The sequence below is a fragment of the Alosa pseudoharengus genome, unplaced genomic scaffold (genome assembly GCF_046254945.1).
Source record: "Alosa pseudoharengus isolate Yale_2024_CS ecotype anadromous, Long Island Sound unplaced genomic scaffold, YU_APseudo_1.1 YU_APseudo_1.1_scf_14, whole genome shotgun sequence".
NCBI classification, from domain to species: domain Eukaryota; kingdom Metazoa; phylum Chordata; class Actinopteri; order Clupeiformes; family Clupeidae; genus Alosa; species Alosa pseudoharengus.
The window spans coordinates 19,793,754-19,810,551 of record NW_027468609.1 but is presented as its reverse complement, the minus strand read 5'-3'; the positions used below and the strand labels follow the sequence as shown (position 1 = coordinate 19,810,551).

The window sequence follows — 16,798 nt, the reverse complement described above, 5'->3', positions numbered from 1 at the left end:
ACTGATGTCTTGGACGATTTTCCCTTTAGGTGGTCAGTATCTGGTTTTACATACTTGGGAGTTAAGATTTCCCCAGATTTGAGGGAGTTGTGGAAACTTAATTTTGCCCCAATTTGTGCTGCAGTCAAGAGAGATCTTGAGCGTTGGCATAATCTACCACTGTCGCTGTTTGGTCGAATCAGCCTCATTAAGATGAATGCCCTGCCCCGACTATTATATCCCTTGCAAATGCTACCTATATATCTAACAAAGAAGGTCAATAAAGACCTAGAAAGGGCAATCTCAAAGTTTATTTGGCAGGGCAAGAGGCCTAGACAGAGATTTAAGCTGTTACAAGTACCTGCTGATATGGGAGGCCTGTCTGTACCTAATTTGATTTTCTATAATTGGGCCTGCCATGCCCGGCATCTTTGGGTATGGCTTCAGACATACATTAGGAATGAGACATGTGTTGACTCCTGGGCTTGTTTCCCGCATTGCCCATGGAGTCTGGTTACCTGTGATATAGCCAATATTAAACCTGAGATAAAACTTAATCCTATAATTTACAGTAGTGTCAGAGTGTGGCATGATATAATTAAGTTTTTAGGGAGGAAGAATGTCAAATCCTTACTGTCTCCCATTACTCATAACCCTGTTTTCCCAGCGGGTATTGGGTCACCTGTGTTCTCTGTGTGGCGTGAGAAGGGGGTTCATCTAGTCTCAGACCTGTTCAAGGATAATACCCTTATGTCTTTCCAGCAGATAAGAGAATTATATGATGTCCCCAAGACACATTTTTATGGCTATTTACAAATTAGGCATTTCATAGCTTCCCTGTCAAATTTTTCCACTGCTAGACTACCTCCTACTGATCCAGAAAGATTTCTCTTGGAACGCAGAAACATAGAACACTTTGTTTCAGCCTTTTATTCTGCTGTTAATGCATCTGGTGAGTATGAGCTGCCTAATATTACCCTTAAATGGGAAAGAGACTTGGGTACTGAATACATAGAAGATGACTGGAAAGTGGCTATAGAATTAATTAGATCTGTATCCACATGCAACAGATTTAGAGAGACTCAATACAAAATACTTCATAGGCTCCATATCACCCCTGTTGTTTTACACAAAATGGATAGATCTGTCTCTCCTCTTTGCATTAAGTGTCATACACAAAGGGCGACCTATTATCACTGTTTCTGGGAATGCAAGCTCATCTCCAGATTCTGGACTCGTGTTGCTAGAATACTCAGTGAGACACTTGAGGTCGAGATCAAAAAAGATCCATGTGTTTTCCTTGTAGGTCTCCCCTCTAGACAATTTCAACTCTCAGCATCAAAATATACGCTTCTTGAAAAGCTCCTCTTAATTGCCCGAAAGTGCATTTTGCACAATTGGATTAAAGAGTCCCCACCAACTATTACTCAGTGGTACAAAGAGATTTTTAACTTTCTTCCACATGAGCGTTTACAGGCTATTATTAAAGGAAGGGATGAGCGTTTCTTAAAAATCTGGTCCCCCTTCCTGGACTATTTGCCACAAGAATTGGGGCACCTCCTTAGAAGAGGTGAACTTATTACCTTTCTAAGTATAAAGCCCACTTCTTAGGGTTAACATCATAGCCACATAATCTACGCTGAAGGTGTAGCCTGATTTTATTTTATTTATTTTAATTTATCTATTACTCATTTTTCTTTTTCTTTTATGTTATTTATAATCTATGTATTTATTCTTTCCATTTTATTTACCTTTTTTTTTATTTTTATTTTTTACTGTTATTATACTGATTTTTATTATAATCGCTATCATTGACATTACCATTGTGTCATTATTAACACCTGTGTTGTATAGCTGTCTATGGGAGGGGGGTGGGTGGTGTGTATGTTGTGTTATGTGATGTGTTGTGTTTTTAAAAAAAAATAAATAAAAAGAATTATTAAAAAAAAAAAAAAAAAAATAATTGATAAACGTTTAGAATACTTTGAGCACTGATGCAGTCAGCATATAGCCTCTTACATTGTTTGCAGGTAGGCCTATTTCATTCCGTTTTCGATGGCAAACGCGAAACAGCGCCAAAACAACCACCAGTGGACAAAAGGAGTATTACATGTGTACTGTTAAGACTCGCCATAGAGAATGAATGGGGAAATTACGGAAGTTATAGTTTGACGATGTCGTACTTCCGTGCGGGCCAGATGCTATATACCACGGACATGTTTTGGGGGGCCACCCAAAATGAGTTGGCGGGCCGTAGTTTGGGGACCACTGGTCTAAAGGTATGATATCCACCTGGGCCACACCCATCCCTCTCAGATAAGGGGGGGGCAAGATAAGATTGGGGGGGGGGGGCAAGTGATTGATAAAAGAGGAGAATATTCTCAACTCAGCCTTTTTTGCCTTTTTTCTGACCTCTCAGCCCCTCTCTCTCTTTCTCTCTATCCCTCTCATTCCCCCTCTGCCATAGCTGATAAACTAGTTACTTGGTAATTGATTTGAGATACAAATTATTAATTAAATGGAGTCAGATTAATCGAGTTTGTAATAATAACATTACTATTTAACTCTTCACCAGCCTGTCCATTGTTCATACACATGAAAAAGGTGGGCGGCCAACGCAAACTCTCCCTTTGTGAGAAGCGCACTTTGTGCTAATTTCTCCCTTTACAGTAGTTTACCCCTCCCTTCAGTATTCCCAAAAAAACTCCACACAGGGTTTAGTTTTTGTTTGTGGAACAGGCCCCCACTTTGTTTGTTTCCAATTTTTCCAGGGACTGCCTACAGAGACCGTTTTTACAGTTTTAGTGTACTCATGGAATAGGCAGCTAGGAGGTCATGAGGAGATGATTGCTCAATGTGACAAAAAATGTTATGGGCTTGAAATCGTGTAGGATCGCTGACTGCACGTTTAAAGAAGGTTACTGTAGACGTAAACACAAGTCACATATTTTCATACAATACTGATGAGGTTTAAATTTCAGTCCACTGTTTTTTTTTTAAGTAATAGTGACAGTGGGTCATTACTGATCCAACAGAGAAAGGAATAATAATAATAAATAAGAACAGGTGGTGGAGTTACCAAATAACATCAAGTCAAGTGTAATCCGGAGTAAACATTACATTAATAAGCAGTGTATTTATATTCTTTGTAAATTGTTGAATAAGCGGGTGATCAGACAGGACGCGGTTTTTGCAGGGAGGTGCGCCTTTTTTATGTTGTTTCATAGTGCCAGTAAGCGTTTTGCACTCTGTTTATGCGCCCAGAGAAACTCGAGATTGGTGTGCCTGCTGCGCCTCACGTTTGTGCAGAGGCGACCTGAGCGCCTCGAATTGAATAAAAGTTCAACTTAAAGCGGAAAAGTGCCCTTCGTCATAAAAACATAGTGCACCTCGCGTTTTACAAGCAGCAAAGCGCATGTTGTCTGATCGTCCCCTAAGATGTGTCTAGATGAGGTCAAAAGCTAGATGCGCACCCCATCACTCAGGACTGGTTGGTCAGTTGGCTCCAGTGGGGGTTTCTAAGAATGCTGTTTCTGCTGTTGGTGTGGTGTCTACAGCGGGTGCGGTCTGGAACGAGGTTCTGCTGTGTATCTTTCGATATTCTGCATCGATTTCTAGCACCGTGCGGTTCCTGGTCTCAGGAACGCTGAACCATATGAACAGCCCCGTGCCAAAACAGAAGGCGAGGAAGATGAGGAAGCAGAGGTAGCCCATGTTGTCCTGTAAACATTAGGTTTAATTCGTTAATTAAGTTGTTAATGCTGCTGCTGCTGCAGTCCTAACACCACTGGATATCTCCTAGACAGCCTGAGGTCAAATGACCAGTTTGAAACAATCACAATTGTAGTGATTTTCTAAAATAATAACCAAAATGACTTTGCCAGCCACAATAGTTAGGGATTGCTATACAAAACAAATATAGGGCAAAATACAACAGTAAAACTCAGAAGACATTTTGTTCTGTTTAGACTTAGAGAGAAAGCAGGAATGCGTGACACTCAGTAAACAGGACAAATATATATAATATATAATATATAAAGGATAGTAGCCTTTAGTCCTCAGTGCATGTCTCTTATTTCTTTTAAAGATATAATACCTACACAATATAATACAGATGTACATGTACACTGTATAAAAGTGTTTCTGTAAATAAAGAGGTATTGAAGTCTTGAAGAGAAAGAGGAGGGAAGAAAAGACAAGGAGGCAGAGGAGGAGGAGGAGGAGGAAGAGGAGGAGGCAGCGATTGGAGCTCACAGACATGAGTGGAAGAGGATTAAGAGGAAGAGGAAGATCGCATGCTTACCACCATGAATGGGAACAGCATGCCCACGAGGAAGAGGCATGTCCACATCATGGTGCCGTTGACAGTGTACGCAGCTGCCTTAAAGGACTGATTGAAGATGTCACCAGGGAGCGACGCTGTTGTTGCACCTGTTACCATGGAGAGGGCAGATTAAAATGAAACAAATCCACATATTTATCAACAGGATGCACTATGTATGGACTTTGTGGAAATCTAGCAAGACAACTTGGTAAACACATAACCATAACCATAACCACTTTCAAATCTCACCTAAAAACTCATCTTTTCAGACAGGCTTACTCTCTTTAATTCTTTTTGCATTTTGCTTTGACTGTATTGACCCCACCCCTTTCTCTTGTTCTTTTGTTTTTAATAGTATTATCATGTTATTTTATTGCTTGTTTTCTCTGATTGCTTGTTTACTAGATTGAGTGTTATATTGTTGATTTTGTAAGGTGACCTTGAGTGTTGAGAAAGGCGCCCATAAATAAAATGCATTATTATTATTATTATGATTATTAAAAACATCCAGCCAACATAACAAAAACATTATCCATGTAAACTGTGCCATATAAATAAACTTGTCATGCTACCACTATGAGTAGCACTGTTGCCACTGGATAAAGCTAGCTTTCCAACTGATGCAATTTAGACAATGCCCTCATTCTGACCAATCAAAGTTGAGAAAGTACTGGATCATACAATACAGTGTCAGCAATAATAGAAGAAAGGTTAGTCTAGCCAGTCGTATAAGACTTCATATAAAAAAGGCTGCCAAAAAGTTCACTACGCAAAGCCTGGTGGGACGTTTTTTTTTATCACTCTTGTCACTTATTGTCATATTTTGAATCTCTTTAGTGCTGTTTGGAGGACAAAGGTCAATACTATGACAGATACCAAAGATTATAGAGTGGAGAGCTCTAGACTCTTTGCCAGTAGTAATTAGAATCAGTTTTGGGCAATGTACAGTATTTGATTCTGTATAAAAACAGTTTCATGCATGGGTCACAAATATGCAACTAGACAAACAGTATGTGGCCCATAGGAAACTAATGGCTTCCTGTGACTGAACAGCTTCTAGTCCTGTGATATGTGACCCCTTACTTGGTCCGCTGCAGAAGAGTATGATGAAGATGAAGATGAGGATGATACTACAGTAGGACATCCAGGGCACTTGGCTCTTCAGACGGAGAGGCGAGGGAGGGAGGGAGAGAGGGAGGGAGGGAGAGAGGGAGTCATTTCTTAAAGTGAAGTAACCAGAAGGAGCAAATAAATGGAGATTCTTGTTAATTTTCTGTTTACAAGGCATATTCTGGTTGCAAAGAGCCCTATACAGGATCTGGCTGCAATCTGTGTGTGTGAGTGAATGTATGCGTGTGTATGTGTGTGTGTGTATGTGTGTGTGTTTGTGTGTGTGTGTGTATGTGTGTGTGAGTGTGTGTGTTCATGAGTGAGTGAGTGTGAATGTGTGTGTGTGTGTGTGTGTGTGTGTGTCTGTGTGTGTGTGCACATGAGTGAGTGAGTGTAAGTGTGTGAGTGTGCGTGTGCATTCATAAGTGTTTGCAATAGAGGCTGAGTGAGTGAATGAGAGAGAGAGAGAGAGAGTGTGTGTGTGTGTGTGTGTGTGTGTTCATGAGTGAGTGAGTGTGAGTGTGTGTGTGCGTGTATGTGTGTGTGTGTGTGTGTGTTCATGAGTGAGTGAGTGTGAGTGTGTGTGTGCGTGTATGTGAGTGTTGTGAGTGTGTGTGTGCATTCATGAGTGTATGCAATAGAGGCTGAGTGAGTGAATGAGAGAGTGTGTGTGTGTGTGTGTCTGTATGTTTGCGAGTGTGTGTGTGTGCACGCATTAGAGGCTGACCTGAAGGTATAGTGTGATTGTAAGGAGGACTAGGACGCCAGCCATGATGAGGTACCCAAAGGACAGCAGTATCTTTTTCCCAACATTCTCAATCACCAGACTCTGATCCAGCAAAACACACAACACAACACAACATAACATCACCTTTCATGCCATCTTTTTTTTCTTGCTATACTGGATTTACAGACTGGACTGCTGATGCACCTTTCTATGGTGTCCTTTCCTGATGACTTCCCTTCTAGTGACATTGTTGTGATAGTAATTGGATGAAACTGGGGAATAACAGGCAGAATACACCAGGCATGTAACTAAAGTGCTCCATTCGCGGAGCATATGCTGCAACAAGTAGCTTCCACTATAGACCCTTTCAGTCTGTTCCAAGAGGGTTTCCTGATTGAAACGTCCAGAACCAACGCAGATCATTTGAAATGAAAATTAACTATGACTTTAGCGTAATGCTCTACAAAATGTTTACTTTAAAACTTGTTTTTTTATTTTTGTTTGTCAACAAATTACCATTAGCTCAATGTTGCTTTCTTGTAGGAAATGCCTTAGGAACAATGCACTAACAAACCAACAAACAAACCAATGGAACCGGCTACAGCAGGGGTGATAAGGGTATGTATATTTGGAAAAAAATTAAACCAGTCTTCAGTCTTCTTTGACACTCCACGAAAAGAGCAGTTCATTTGTGCATGCGGTGGAGCTGGCTGTAAGGGGGCGAGGTATGACATGGAAAGAGGTCGCTTTACAGACGTCAAAACAAAACAGAAAAAAACGTACACTGGACTTACACTGATGGTGCCGGCTAGAAGCTCACACAGGCCAGTCCCAAGTGCAATGTAAGGCTGCTGACTGTCGTTAATTCCAGCGTGCTTAAACAGGTCTCTCCCGTAAAAAAACACCTGTACAGACACACACACACATACACACACACACATCAAATGAATATACATACAGTGTGGGCAGTAATATAAAGCCATCTTTGCCATTACATATATTTATGAAGACCTGTTTTGTAATAGAGACCAGCTGGCTTTTTTGTTATGCAACTTACGTATCACAAACAAATAAAATTAAATAGTTGAATTTCCAAGTAAAGTCTGTGCATTGCTTTTGCACGGCACACTCTTTAGATTTCCATAGCAACAATGCAATAACTCTGGTTTACACAGCTCAGCTGTCAGATAAGACTTTATTTAATCCCACAGTTGGGGGAAATTTACTTGTTACAACAACCAAGGAAGACAAATCCAGCTATACCAAAAAAAGAAGCTAAAGCAAAATATAAAAACAGTTAAATAAATTAATAAATACATTGTCTAGAAGAATAGTGTACACAGCACTAGATAGGAGAGCGATGGAGCAGGAGGGCCTTACAGCGTTGATGCCACACAGCTGAATAGTGGCTGCTGTGACGAGGACAGTGAGGAGCTGCCAGTGGACAGATGGCTCGGTCAGCAGCTCCTTCACCCCCCGCACACGAACCCCTTTCTGAGCAGCACCCTCCGCCAACATGTCCTCCATCTCAGAGCTGTGGTCCTGACCACGACCCCACAGACGTTCCATGGCTAGATAGAGAAGGGGGGGGGGGGGGGGGTAAAGATGGATGGAGAAGGCAATAGTGGAGAAGGAAAAGATGGGGGAACAGAAAGAAGAAAGGTTACGAGAGAGCGAAAGACAACTGAAATTGTAGAGATCTCACATCAGATCTCAAAATGCCCCCCTAATTAAAACATATCGGAACTCCCCCTATTACCGTCGGTCCCGTATTTCCGACGTTTTACGTGTATGTGTCACTTAATATCTGTTAATATCTATCGGATTCGTAAAGAAACGCAAGCACCCACACCATAGGTGTATCTAAATTAGCTATGTACCAAAAATGACATTTTACCGTGACTCGAAGAGCTGTAAACAGTGTTGTAAGGCTGCGTGTACACATCCGCTTGGAGCTCCAGTGGAATTTTAATTTCATGACGATCCTTCTCGGTCTAACCGTTCATGTGCCGTTCATAGCAAATGTTATTTTGAAGTGTTAGAAAACATTGTTGTTTTAGAATTTCTGAACAAAAGTGGTGATAATTGGGGGTGTTACGATAGATCATAAAGTTTTTGTGTATACCAATGTGTGCATGCAAAACCTATTTCAGTCAGAAAACTCTAAGGGTATTATTTAACGTGGGTCTCGCACAAATTTCTGTAATATTGCACTTAATATTACATTACATTACATTGCATAATATTACATTTAATATAATTATAACACTTACTTACATACTTATTTATTGGATCATTTTCCTCAATAACTGAATAACAAAGTATAATGTGTGTCTTGTTTAACTTGGGTCTGTTTACTATATCTACTTTTAGAATTTGTATGATATTCTGATTTATCACCCGGAGAGAAGAAATACTCTTTTCTGATTGGCTGGGAGGCTTTTAATTTTGAATAACGGGACACCTATGAAGTAGATCTGGTAAATAAAGTTTATTCGCCGTTCCATATCAATGCTTATGAATGGTAACTATAACAACCATAGTAGAACGACGGATGAGCCTGGAGGCAGGCTTCGCAACAATGGAATCAACTGTAAACAAGCTAACTGTCCATGCTATCGCTGTTACAGGGCCAACGAAAGTTGTACAACAAGCTGAACTAGTGGGCTTCTTTTTAAACGGAACCACGTGTTTCCTTTGTGTGCTATAAAAGCTTGGCTTTACAGTGGCAACTGGGTGATAAGCGGGATAACGGCCTTCGAGGTGTGTCCAGTTATACGGAATGAATAGACTCGGGCGGAGGCAACTTCTTTCCAACTTCTTTGCCCCTCGCCCTCGTCCATTAATTCCGTATAACAGGACACCTCGGCGGCCGTTATCCCTTACATAATTTCAGGTCATATTTTTGCAGAAATATAGAATAACATAAAGGTCTCACAAACTTCAACCACCACTCTTTGTAAAAAACATGAAGGTAACTTTGGTCTTGAAGACAATATTTGCTTTAACATAATAAAAGATGTTGCTACTTCTGTTGTTGATACAGCTGTTGCCAAGACTGTGACCTCTAGAGGCTGTTTCCATAGGAACAACAAAATAAAACATGGTGACAAACATAACAGTTCATTGCACTGTCCTGTGTGCACTGATTGTCGCCTACCTGGAGGAGCGACAGGGAGTGTATTTCATATTTACAGTGTTTACACTGTATGTTTTTTTTTAACAGGAAGTATGTATGCTTATTCTGCTATTTCCTTGGGAGCAAATCACCTTTCTCGCAGGCCTGTCGATCCTCCCTCATTAGCAGTAGGTATCGGGGCGACTCTGGCAGCAGGGGAAGAGTCAGCAGCTGCAGCAGCCCAGTGACACCTCCGAAACCCAGCAACCAGGGCCAGCCATTTTTAGTGCCCAGTAGCTCCCTAGAACAAACAAACAAACAAACAAACACACAAACAAACAACGGACAAACAAATCATTAATACAGATCTGACCAGCAATCCTCAGTACCTCACTAGAGACCCAATCCTCAGTGCCCAAGACCAATTGCATGCATCTATGCTTGATAGGGGTGTCACAATTCTCCAAATCCTCGATTCGATTACATTTTCGATTTTAATGTCACGATTCGATTTGATTTTCGATCTTTTTTTAATATTACTATTAATGTATTTCTTATATGTTTTTTTTTTTTAGGCCTTTTCCTTTTCTGTTTCGGGGGGACTTTTATTCTGAAACCGTTTCAACCGTGAGTTAATTGACGTGAATGAACGACAAAATACTTCCATACCGGTGATTTCAGAGTAGCAAGAGGGGCTTCGATTTCAGTAGGTTGATGTGTATATTTTAACTGACTGCAGACAAAAATGAGAGGAGTGTTTGACGCCGCAGTTCAGCACGTGCGTGTGTGTTTGTGCGTCTTGGCATACATGCTGGACGTGACATTGGGGGTGTGGCTGCATCTTCAATTCTACTTTTGAGTTCGAAGTTTGAGATTGAGATGTAATTTCGATCGATTTCGATATAAAATTGAAATCGTGACACCCCTTATGCTTGACATGTACATTACGCTATCTTGTGTTGGGGACTTTGTGGATGTTACGTTTTGAAGCCTTGTGGAGATGTTGTGATATTACAGGGGAATGTGTTGTGTTACAAACCTAAGGCCAAGGAGCTGACCAGTGAACTTCCCAATGGAGATATACAAGGATATGGTCACACCAATCATAGTCCTTACCCTCTTGGGGGAGCACTCGACCAGGTACATGCTGTGGATCAAGAGGCCCATGCCTACAAAACACACACCAATGGCGGAGGTCAAAGAGGTTTAACCAAACCAAAACATTAAGGTCACAATGAGCCATAGTACTTATTAAAGATGATAACTAGGTATCTCATGATTTGGTCACATTTATCTAAAACATAAACTCCAAACATGTTTGAACATTTAAAATGAACAAAGTCTAAATCTTCATTCCAAAAGTAATTACCTAAATTATCTTTATCATTTGCGGTGTATGTAATGAGATACGAGAGAAAACAGTGATAGTTGCTAGTTGATAAAAAGAGTAAGATACATTTACAAGTGAGGAAATCATCATAATCTTTATGATCATAACCATTATGCCCAGCTAAGAATAGTTTGATTGTGAGATGTTTGACCCTTTATTAGAGAACTCTTTTCATTGCATTGGGGACATCAACCATGTTCTTTCTCATGAGTTTTGAATGCTGCAGTGCAGTGCAGGCAACACATATCTCACCTGCATTAATCCCATAAATAAATCTCCCCGCCATGATCAACTCAAACGACTGGGCCGTTTTACTGAGTCCCATCAGCACGGCCCCACTGATGGCCAACAAGTTGTTCAGCTGCAGAGATCTTTTCCTGGAGAGATGCATGATGGGACGAAAGCACAATTTCATGCTACAGATGGAATGGGGCTATAGGGTATTTTGACTGGTGGAGGAACACCGGAGCTCCCCCTAGTGGAAGTAGCCATGACCTAAGCCTGTCCACTGTGATTACGCAATTTAGAGTATAACATAGGTTAGCATGTTGAGGTAGTGAAACTTCAGGCTTTCTGCAGAAAGACAAAAAGAGAGAGAGAGACAGAGACAGAGAGAAAGAGAGAGAGAGAGATTGCAGGCAGGTCCAGAGACTGTTGTGCGACCAGTTTGTAACGTTCTGTGTCTTATACCATTCATGTCCACTGTTAGAATGATCATAACTTTAATGTATGCCCAGAGCTGCTGTCTTTCCATTGGGTATAAGTTAATGGAAATCAACACAGAAAAGGCTACATAGGAAGCCTATTGATTTTTCATTCTATATGGGGTAATGATTCAAAATATAAATCAAAATATAAATATATAAGTGATCACAGTGCAAGTGAGTGTTGATAACAGGGCAATGTAGTGCTTTTGGTGGTGGTCACTGCGTCTTACCTCCCGTATTTATTTGCAAGCCTTCCAGCAAACAGAGACCCCACCAGACCACCGATGCAATAAATGGAGACGATGAAGGACCAGATGAGAGAGAGCTGACTGTGCTCCAAGACCAGGCCGTAGCGCTCTGCACACGTGTGATTCACCATCTCCTTAATGAACTGGAAAGTATAATCATTAATTGGTCACAATTAGAGTGGGCTTGTACTGTATAATTTATCAGTAGCCTTGCTTGTAGTTCAGGCATATTGCAAGGCCTAGGTCTATTAAAGCGGAACTATGCAGTTTTTAAGCTTAATTTGCCTTAACTTAACAGCTTCGGAGTCATTGGAATGATTATGACTTTTTCCGGATTGAATGGTGGCCATTTCACTTCCCCCTTTTCGCTTGTACTAATGTACTGTAGTCCTTCTTCTCATTCCATCCAAAGGAATTCCACATTCTATTCTATGTGAGTAGTACTTATTGCTGCATCCTAGTGGCACTGCACCTTTATTCTACCTTGATTGTTGTAAGTCGTTTTGGATAAAAACATCAGCTAAATGACTAAATGTAAATGCAAACGGTACTCACCACAGATGGTGCGTTCAATATAGAGATCTGAATGCCATACTGGAAGGCCCCACCAATGCCAGATATTAAAATGGCCGCAATGAGCTTTGGATTTTGCGCCTGCCAGCATAGACCAAAACAAACAACAATACAGCATGCCATTGTCAATAGTTGTCTCTTAAACAGAAAATTTGTCATAAACAAATAAAAGAGTATGCAAGTAAACCGTGTAATATGACCATGGTACATAATATGACCCCAGCAAATGTCTAACACCTCTTGAAGGGGTGCATGCTCAATAGGATCATACCCCAAAATAAACGGTTTCCATGAAGGACACCTACCAGTATCTGCAGGACCCAGCACGCCATGTTGAAGGCCAAACGTGTGTCTCAACTGCGGAGTTTGGCTTTGACTTCTAAATATTCAGTAGAACTAAAAGATTATCAGTGTTCTAGGGGGACTGGGAAAGGCATAACTCATGTTAGCGTTTTGGAATTCTTGTCTGTAACTGTAACGTTAGGGCTTCCATACATTTTAACATGCATTTTTAACTTGCATTTTTCCTTTTGTCTGTATTTCACAAATTCAAGTGCCTTACTCTTTCCCTAATCTTCTCCTAAATGCAACAAGTGCGTCAGTCATTTTGTTAGTGACCATTGCAATAGGAACTGAAACCTCATGACCCTGCTGCTGAGCATGATGAACACTGCTCAATATATTTTTCTACGTATCTCCACAGTATATTTCTATATGACAGGGTCTGTACCATTGCAAAATGAAACAGTAAGGTGGGTAAAACTAAAATATTAAAGCAATGGGTGAATTATATTACAGGACTTTCATTAGGGATGTGTGAGGGGGGGTCATTTATAGGGGCTTAATAAAGCTACCTACTTGTTGTATACCTATGGGGACAGATATTTAGGATATGTGGTGTAAAAGGTTATGGTCTGTTTGGTAGGCCTACTTACTTTACGCATTATTTACTTATTTATCTTGATCCAATATTTTATGGATTACTTGATTTGATTTATTTTGTTATTTTTACCCCTACCAAGTGGAACCATTTTGTACTATCTCCTTGCTCCTCAATGTATGTCAAGTCCTTACTGTTTCAATTGTAAAGCACTTTGGGTCAACTGCTGTTGTTTAAATGTGACATATTAATAAAGTGACTTGACTTGACTGAAGTAACATAATTATTTTTATGAATTATACATGTTTTTTAAGTTTTGAATGATATGCCTTTGTCTTAATGTAGCCTTGAACTGTGTTAAGTGCAAAAGGTATGGCTATGGTTTAGATTAGAAGACCAAGTCAATAGGCTACAGTACATAATGAGTTAGTAGGCTAGGTTCTAAGATTGTGCCACAAAGTAGCCTGCCAGTTTTTGTCTTAACAATTGTAAAAATATTGTAACTGTTGTCTATATGTAACTATCCCTTTGGTAAAACTGCCCCAGTATCCTATAGGCCTAACATAATAAGATTATATCAGCTCAGATAAATAAACACTATACAATATTTTAGAAAATATTTACCATAATTCTTGCACAGCGTTTCCCCGTGCAGTTTAGCTTTGGTTCGACACAGAAAACAAAAAACTTTGTTACTACACATGTAGCCGTGCAAGCAGGCGCGCCACAAACATCTTCAGTCTCACTTTCGTTTTGTGAACAGCTTCTCTTCTACATTCATTTAGCCTACCATCGCGAGGCTATATTGTTGACTGAAGGCGTAGGCTAGTTACACATGTAGTAGCCTACAGGTCAGGATGTAATCACGAAACAGTTATAGGAAATGAGATAACCTTCCTCTTTTCGATCCACTTTTAACCACACCCAGTAGGCCTAGGCTGTGCTACAGCAGATGTTCCCTCCTCCCTCTAGGCCTATTTCTGCCTGTGATCCACTTTCTCAAACTCCCGTCCCGCGCGCGCAAGACAGTTCTCTTACTTCTTGTCTTGTCAGGTCCCTTGGTTGATTCATAGGCTAATGTCTCACACAAATATGTTTGCAAAACACTTTTATAAAATCTTGACATATGTCAGTGCTCTCGTTTCAGAATATTATGTCTTGGTTACAAATACTTGAGTTTTCGTTCTCAAATGTATGTGTTTTGATTCTCAATAGCCTACATCTGGCCTTAAATTGACAACATATGATTAAGCCTGACCACATACTGTAGCTATAGGCTACCTTTGTATTTTCCGTTTGCTTCTTTCTCCATATCTCCTCATCGGCTCACTTCACTATTGCAGCTGACATTTCAGACTAGCCTACCTGCGCAGCCAAGAAAGGCTGCTTTACTTTCACTTTTCAGAACAATGACATGAATGATGACGAGCCATGAGAACCGTGGACAAGTGTCCAAATGAAAGCGATAATTAGCCTAATTTATGTTATTCTTACACGTGCACCAGTTTTTATCTGTTCCAATAAATGTGCCACACATAATAACCTAATATAAGATAAACCTTGCCTATACCCAGGGGTGAAAGTAAGCCGGTACTGGCCGGTACGGAGTACCACTAAAATATGTGGAGAGGGTACGCCGTACCGGAAAGAAAACTATACTGTCTCTGAAAAATATAGCACTTTCAGCATGACAACATGACAACTGCTAACGTCAAATTACCAGAAGCAACACGTTTTCCCCAAAATATATTTCATATACATCGTTCTGAACTGTATCTGAATTGTGTCTAAACCTCCCGTGCAGCTGGACAGACAACGAGCAAGCTATAGCGCGCGTACAGTAGCCTACAGTAATTGCGCCAACGTGCACTGGTATCCAAAGTGTTTTAGCAGACGGACGAAAGTCTCCCAAATAAAAAAAACATACAGGCTAAAGAAAAATACGTTGATGTTTCAATAGCCTATTCTGGTTTTATGTGTGCAGTGTTTTGCTGGAGAGACAAGAGTAAGACAGCGCGTGTACTGCTTAACCAGATCTTGCGCACGAGGCTGAACTTGGCACCAGATTCATTTCCGCGGGGGAAGACCACTTTCAGATCGCGGGGGAGTTAAGTTTCCGTTCCACCATAAATAATGCAATTTTCTACCTCGTCCACAAGGGGCCAGTGTTGACCGCAAATCCGCGATAACACAGGCATGTGCCTGTTGCAGATGAACAAGCATTGTTCACAGACGTTCAAAAGCCTGTATATATTTTTTCTGTTAACTCTACTGCCGAATGTTTTGAGAAATGTTGCCTTTTGTGTTCTATTAAATAATTTGGTAATTTAGAGGGGGGGGGGTTATGTAGAGGGTGGCAGATTATGTAGTTTTTTCTTTATTTTCTGTGCTGGATCTTTTGATACATGTTGTGTTATGTTTTTTTCTATTAAACAATTTTGTCCATTTTACACTGGGGGGGGGGGGGGGGGGGGGGGTATGTAGTTGGTAGCAGATTTTGAAGTTTTTCTACAGTAAATGTATTCCCTACGGCCTACATGTCGGACTTTTCAACACATTCTGAAACTACACTCTCTCCTCTTTCCAATGACACCCCACTTGTGAAATTCTATGGTTGAAAATGCCCTTTTTTGCCCCTCTGAAAATATAATATGTATTTGTGAAATTGCAGAATCTCAACAGTAGAACAGGGACAGATAGCCCATGAAGGATTTTGCAAGGGATGTTTCACCACATTCTAAAACTACACCTCCTCCCCTTTCCAATGACACCCCACTTGTGAAATTCTATGGTGGAAAATTGGATATTTAGCCCCTCTAAAAACAGTATATATTTTGTGAAATTGCAGAATTTCAGCACTTGAACAGGGACAGATAGCCCATGAAGGATTTTGCAAGGGATATTTCACCACATTCTATAACTACACTTCCTCCCCTTTCCAATGACACCCCACTTGTGAAATTCTATGGTGAAAAATGCCCTTTTTTGCCCCTCTGAAAATACAGTATATATTGGTGAAATTGCAGAATTTCAGCACTTGAACAGGGACAGATAGCCCATGAAGGATTTTGCAAGGGATGTTTCACCACATTCTGAAACTACACCTCCTCCCCTTTCCAATGACACCCCACTTGTGAAATTCTATGGTTGAAAATGCCCTTTTTTGCCCCTCTGAAAATACAGTATATATTTAGTGAAATTGCAGAATTTCAACACTAGAACAGCAACTGATGTCCCATGAAGGACTTTGCAAGGGATATGTCACCTTATTCTAGAACTACACTTCCTCCCCTTTCCAATGACACCCCACTTGTGAAATTCTATGGTGGAAAATTGGATATTTAGCCCCTCTGAAAATATAATATGTATTTGTGAAATTGCAGAATTTCAGCACTTGAACAGGGACAGATAGCCCATGAAGGATTTTGCAAGGGATGTTTCACCACATTCTGAAACTACACCTCCTCCCCTTTCCAATGACACCCCACTTGTGAAATTCTATGGTGAAAAATGCCCTTTTTTGCCCCTCTGAAAATACAGTATATATTGGTGAAATTGCAGAATTTCAACACTAGAACAGCAACTGATGTCCCATGAAGGATTTTGCAAGGGATGTTTCACCACATTCTGAAACTACACCTCCTCCTCTTTCCAATGACACCCCACTTGTGAAATTCTATGGTGAAAACTTGCATATTTAGCCCCTCTGAAAATACAGTATATATTTTGTGAAATTGCATAA

At 40.5% G+C, this 16,798-nt stretch overlaps 1 protein-coding gene across 2 annotated transcripts; it reads right to left on the bottom strand.

The window, feature by feature from the left end:
* Positions 1-1,939: 1,939 nt before the first annotated feature.
* On the bottom strand, positions 1,940-13,928 carry LOC143123004 (solute carrier family 2, facilitated glucose transporter member 9-like). Of its 2 annotated transcripts, none has more exons than XM_076284084.1 (13): positions 13,681-13,928; positions 12,482-12,600; positions 12,159-12,257; positions 11,586-11,746; positions 10,901-11,025; positions 10,298-10,427; positions 9,411-9,559; positions 7,521-7,711; positions 6,935-7,045; positions 6,141-6,242; positions 5,387-5,462; positions 4,283-4,410; positions 1,940-3,699 (listed from the first exon to the last, which is right to left on the bottom strand). In XM_076284084.1, exons 2-13 carry the CDS (start codon positions 12,506-12,508, stop codon positions 3,475-3,477), a joined length of 1,524 nt encoding a protein of 507 aa, XP_076140199.1. In that variant the 5' UTR covers positions 12,509-12,600; positions 13,681-13,928; the 3' UTR covers positions 1,940-3,474. The 2 variants fall into 2 exon arrangements, with proteins under 2 accessions (XP_076140199.1, XP_076140200.1); XM_076284085.1 differs by having other exon boundaries at positions 12,482-12,555.
* Positions 13,929-16,798: the final 2,870 nt, after the last annotated feature.

Excerpts from the sequence above, each read along its gene's own strand:
- LOC143123004 (XM_076284084.1), bottom strand. The coding sequence starts at position 12,508 with ATGGCGTGCTGGGTCCTGCAGATACTG. Across the intron at positions 11,747-12,158 it reads TATTGAACGCACCATCTGTG|TTCATTAAGGAGATGGTGAA; the intron begins GTGAGTACCGTT and ends TATACTTTCCAG. Across the intron at positions 5,463-6,140 it reads CAATCACACTATACCTTCAG|AGCCAAGTGCCCTGGATGTC; the intron begins GTCAGCCTCTAA and ends CTCCGTCTGAAG.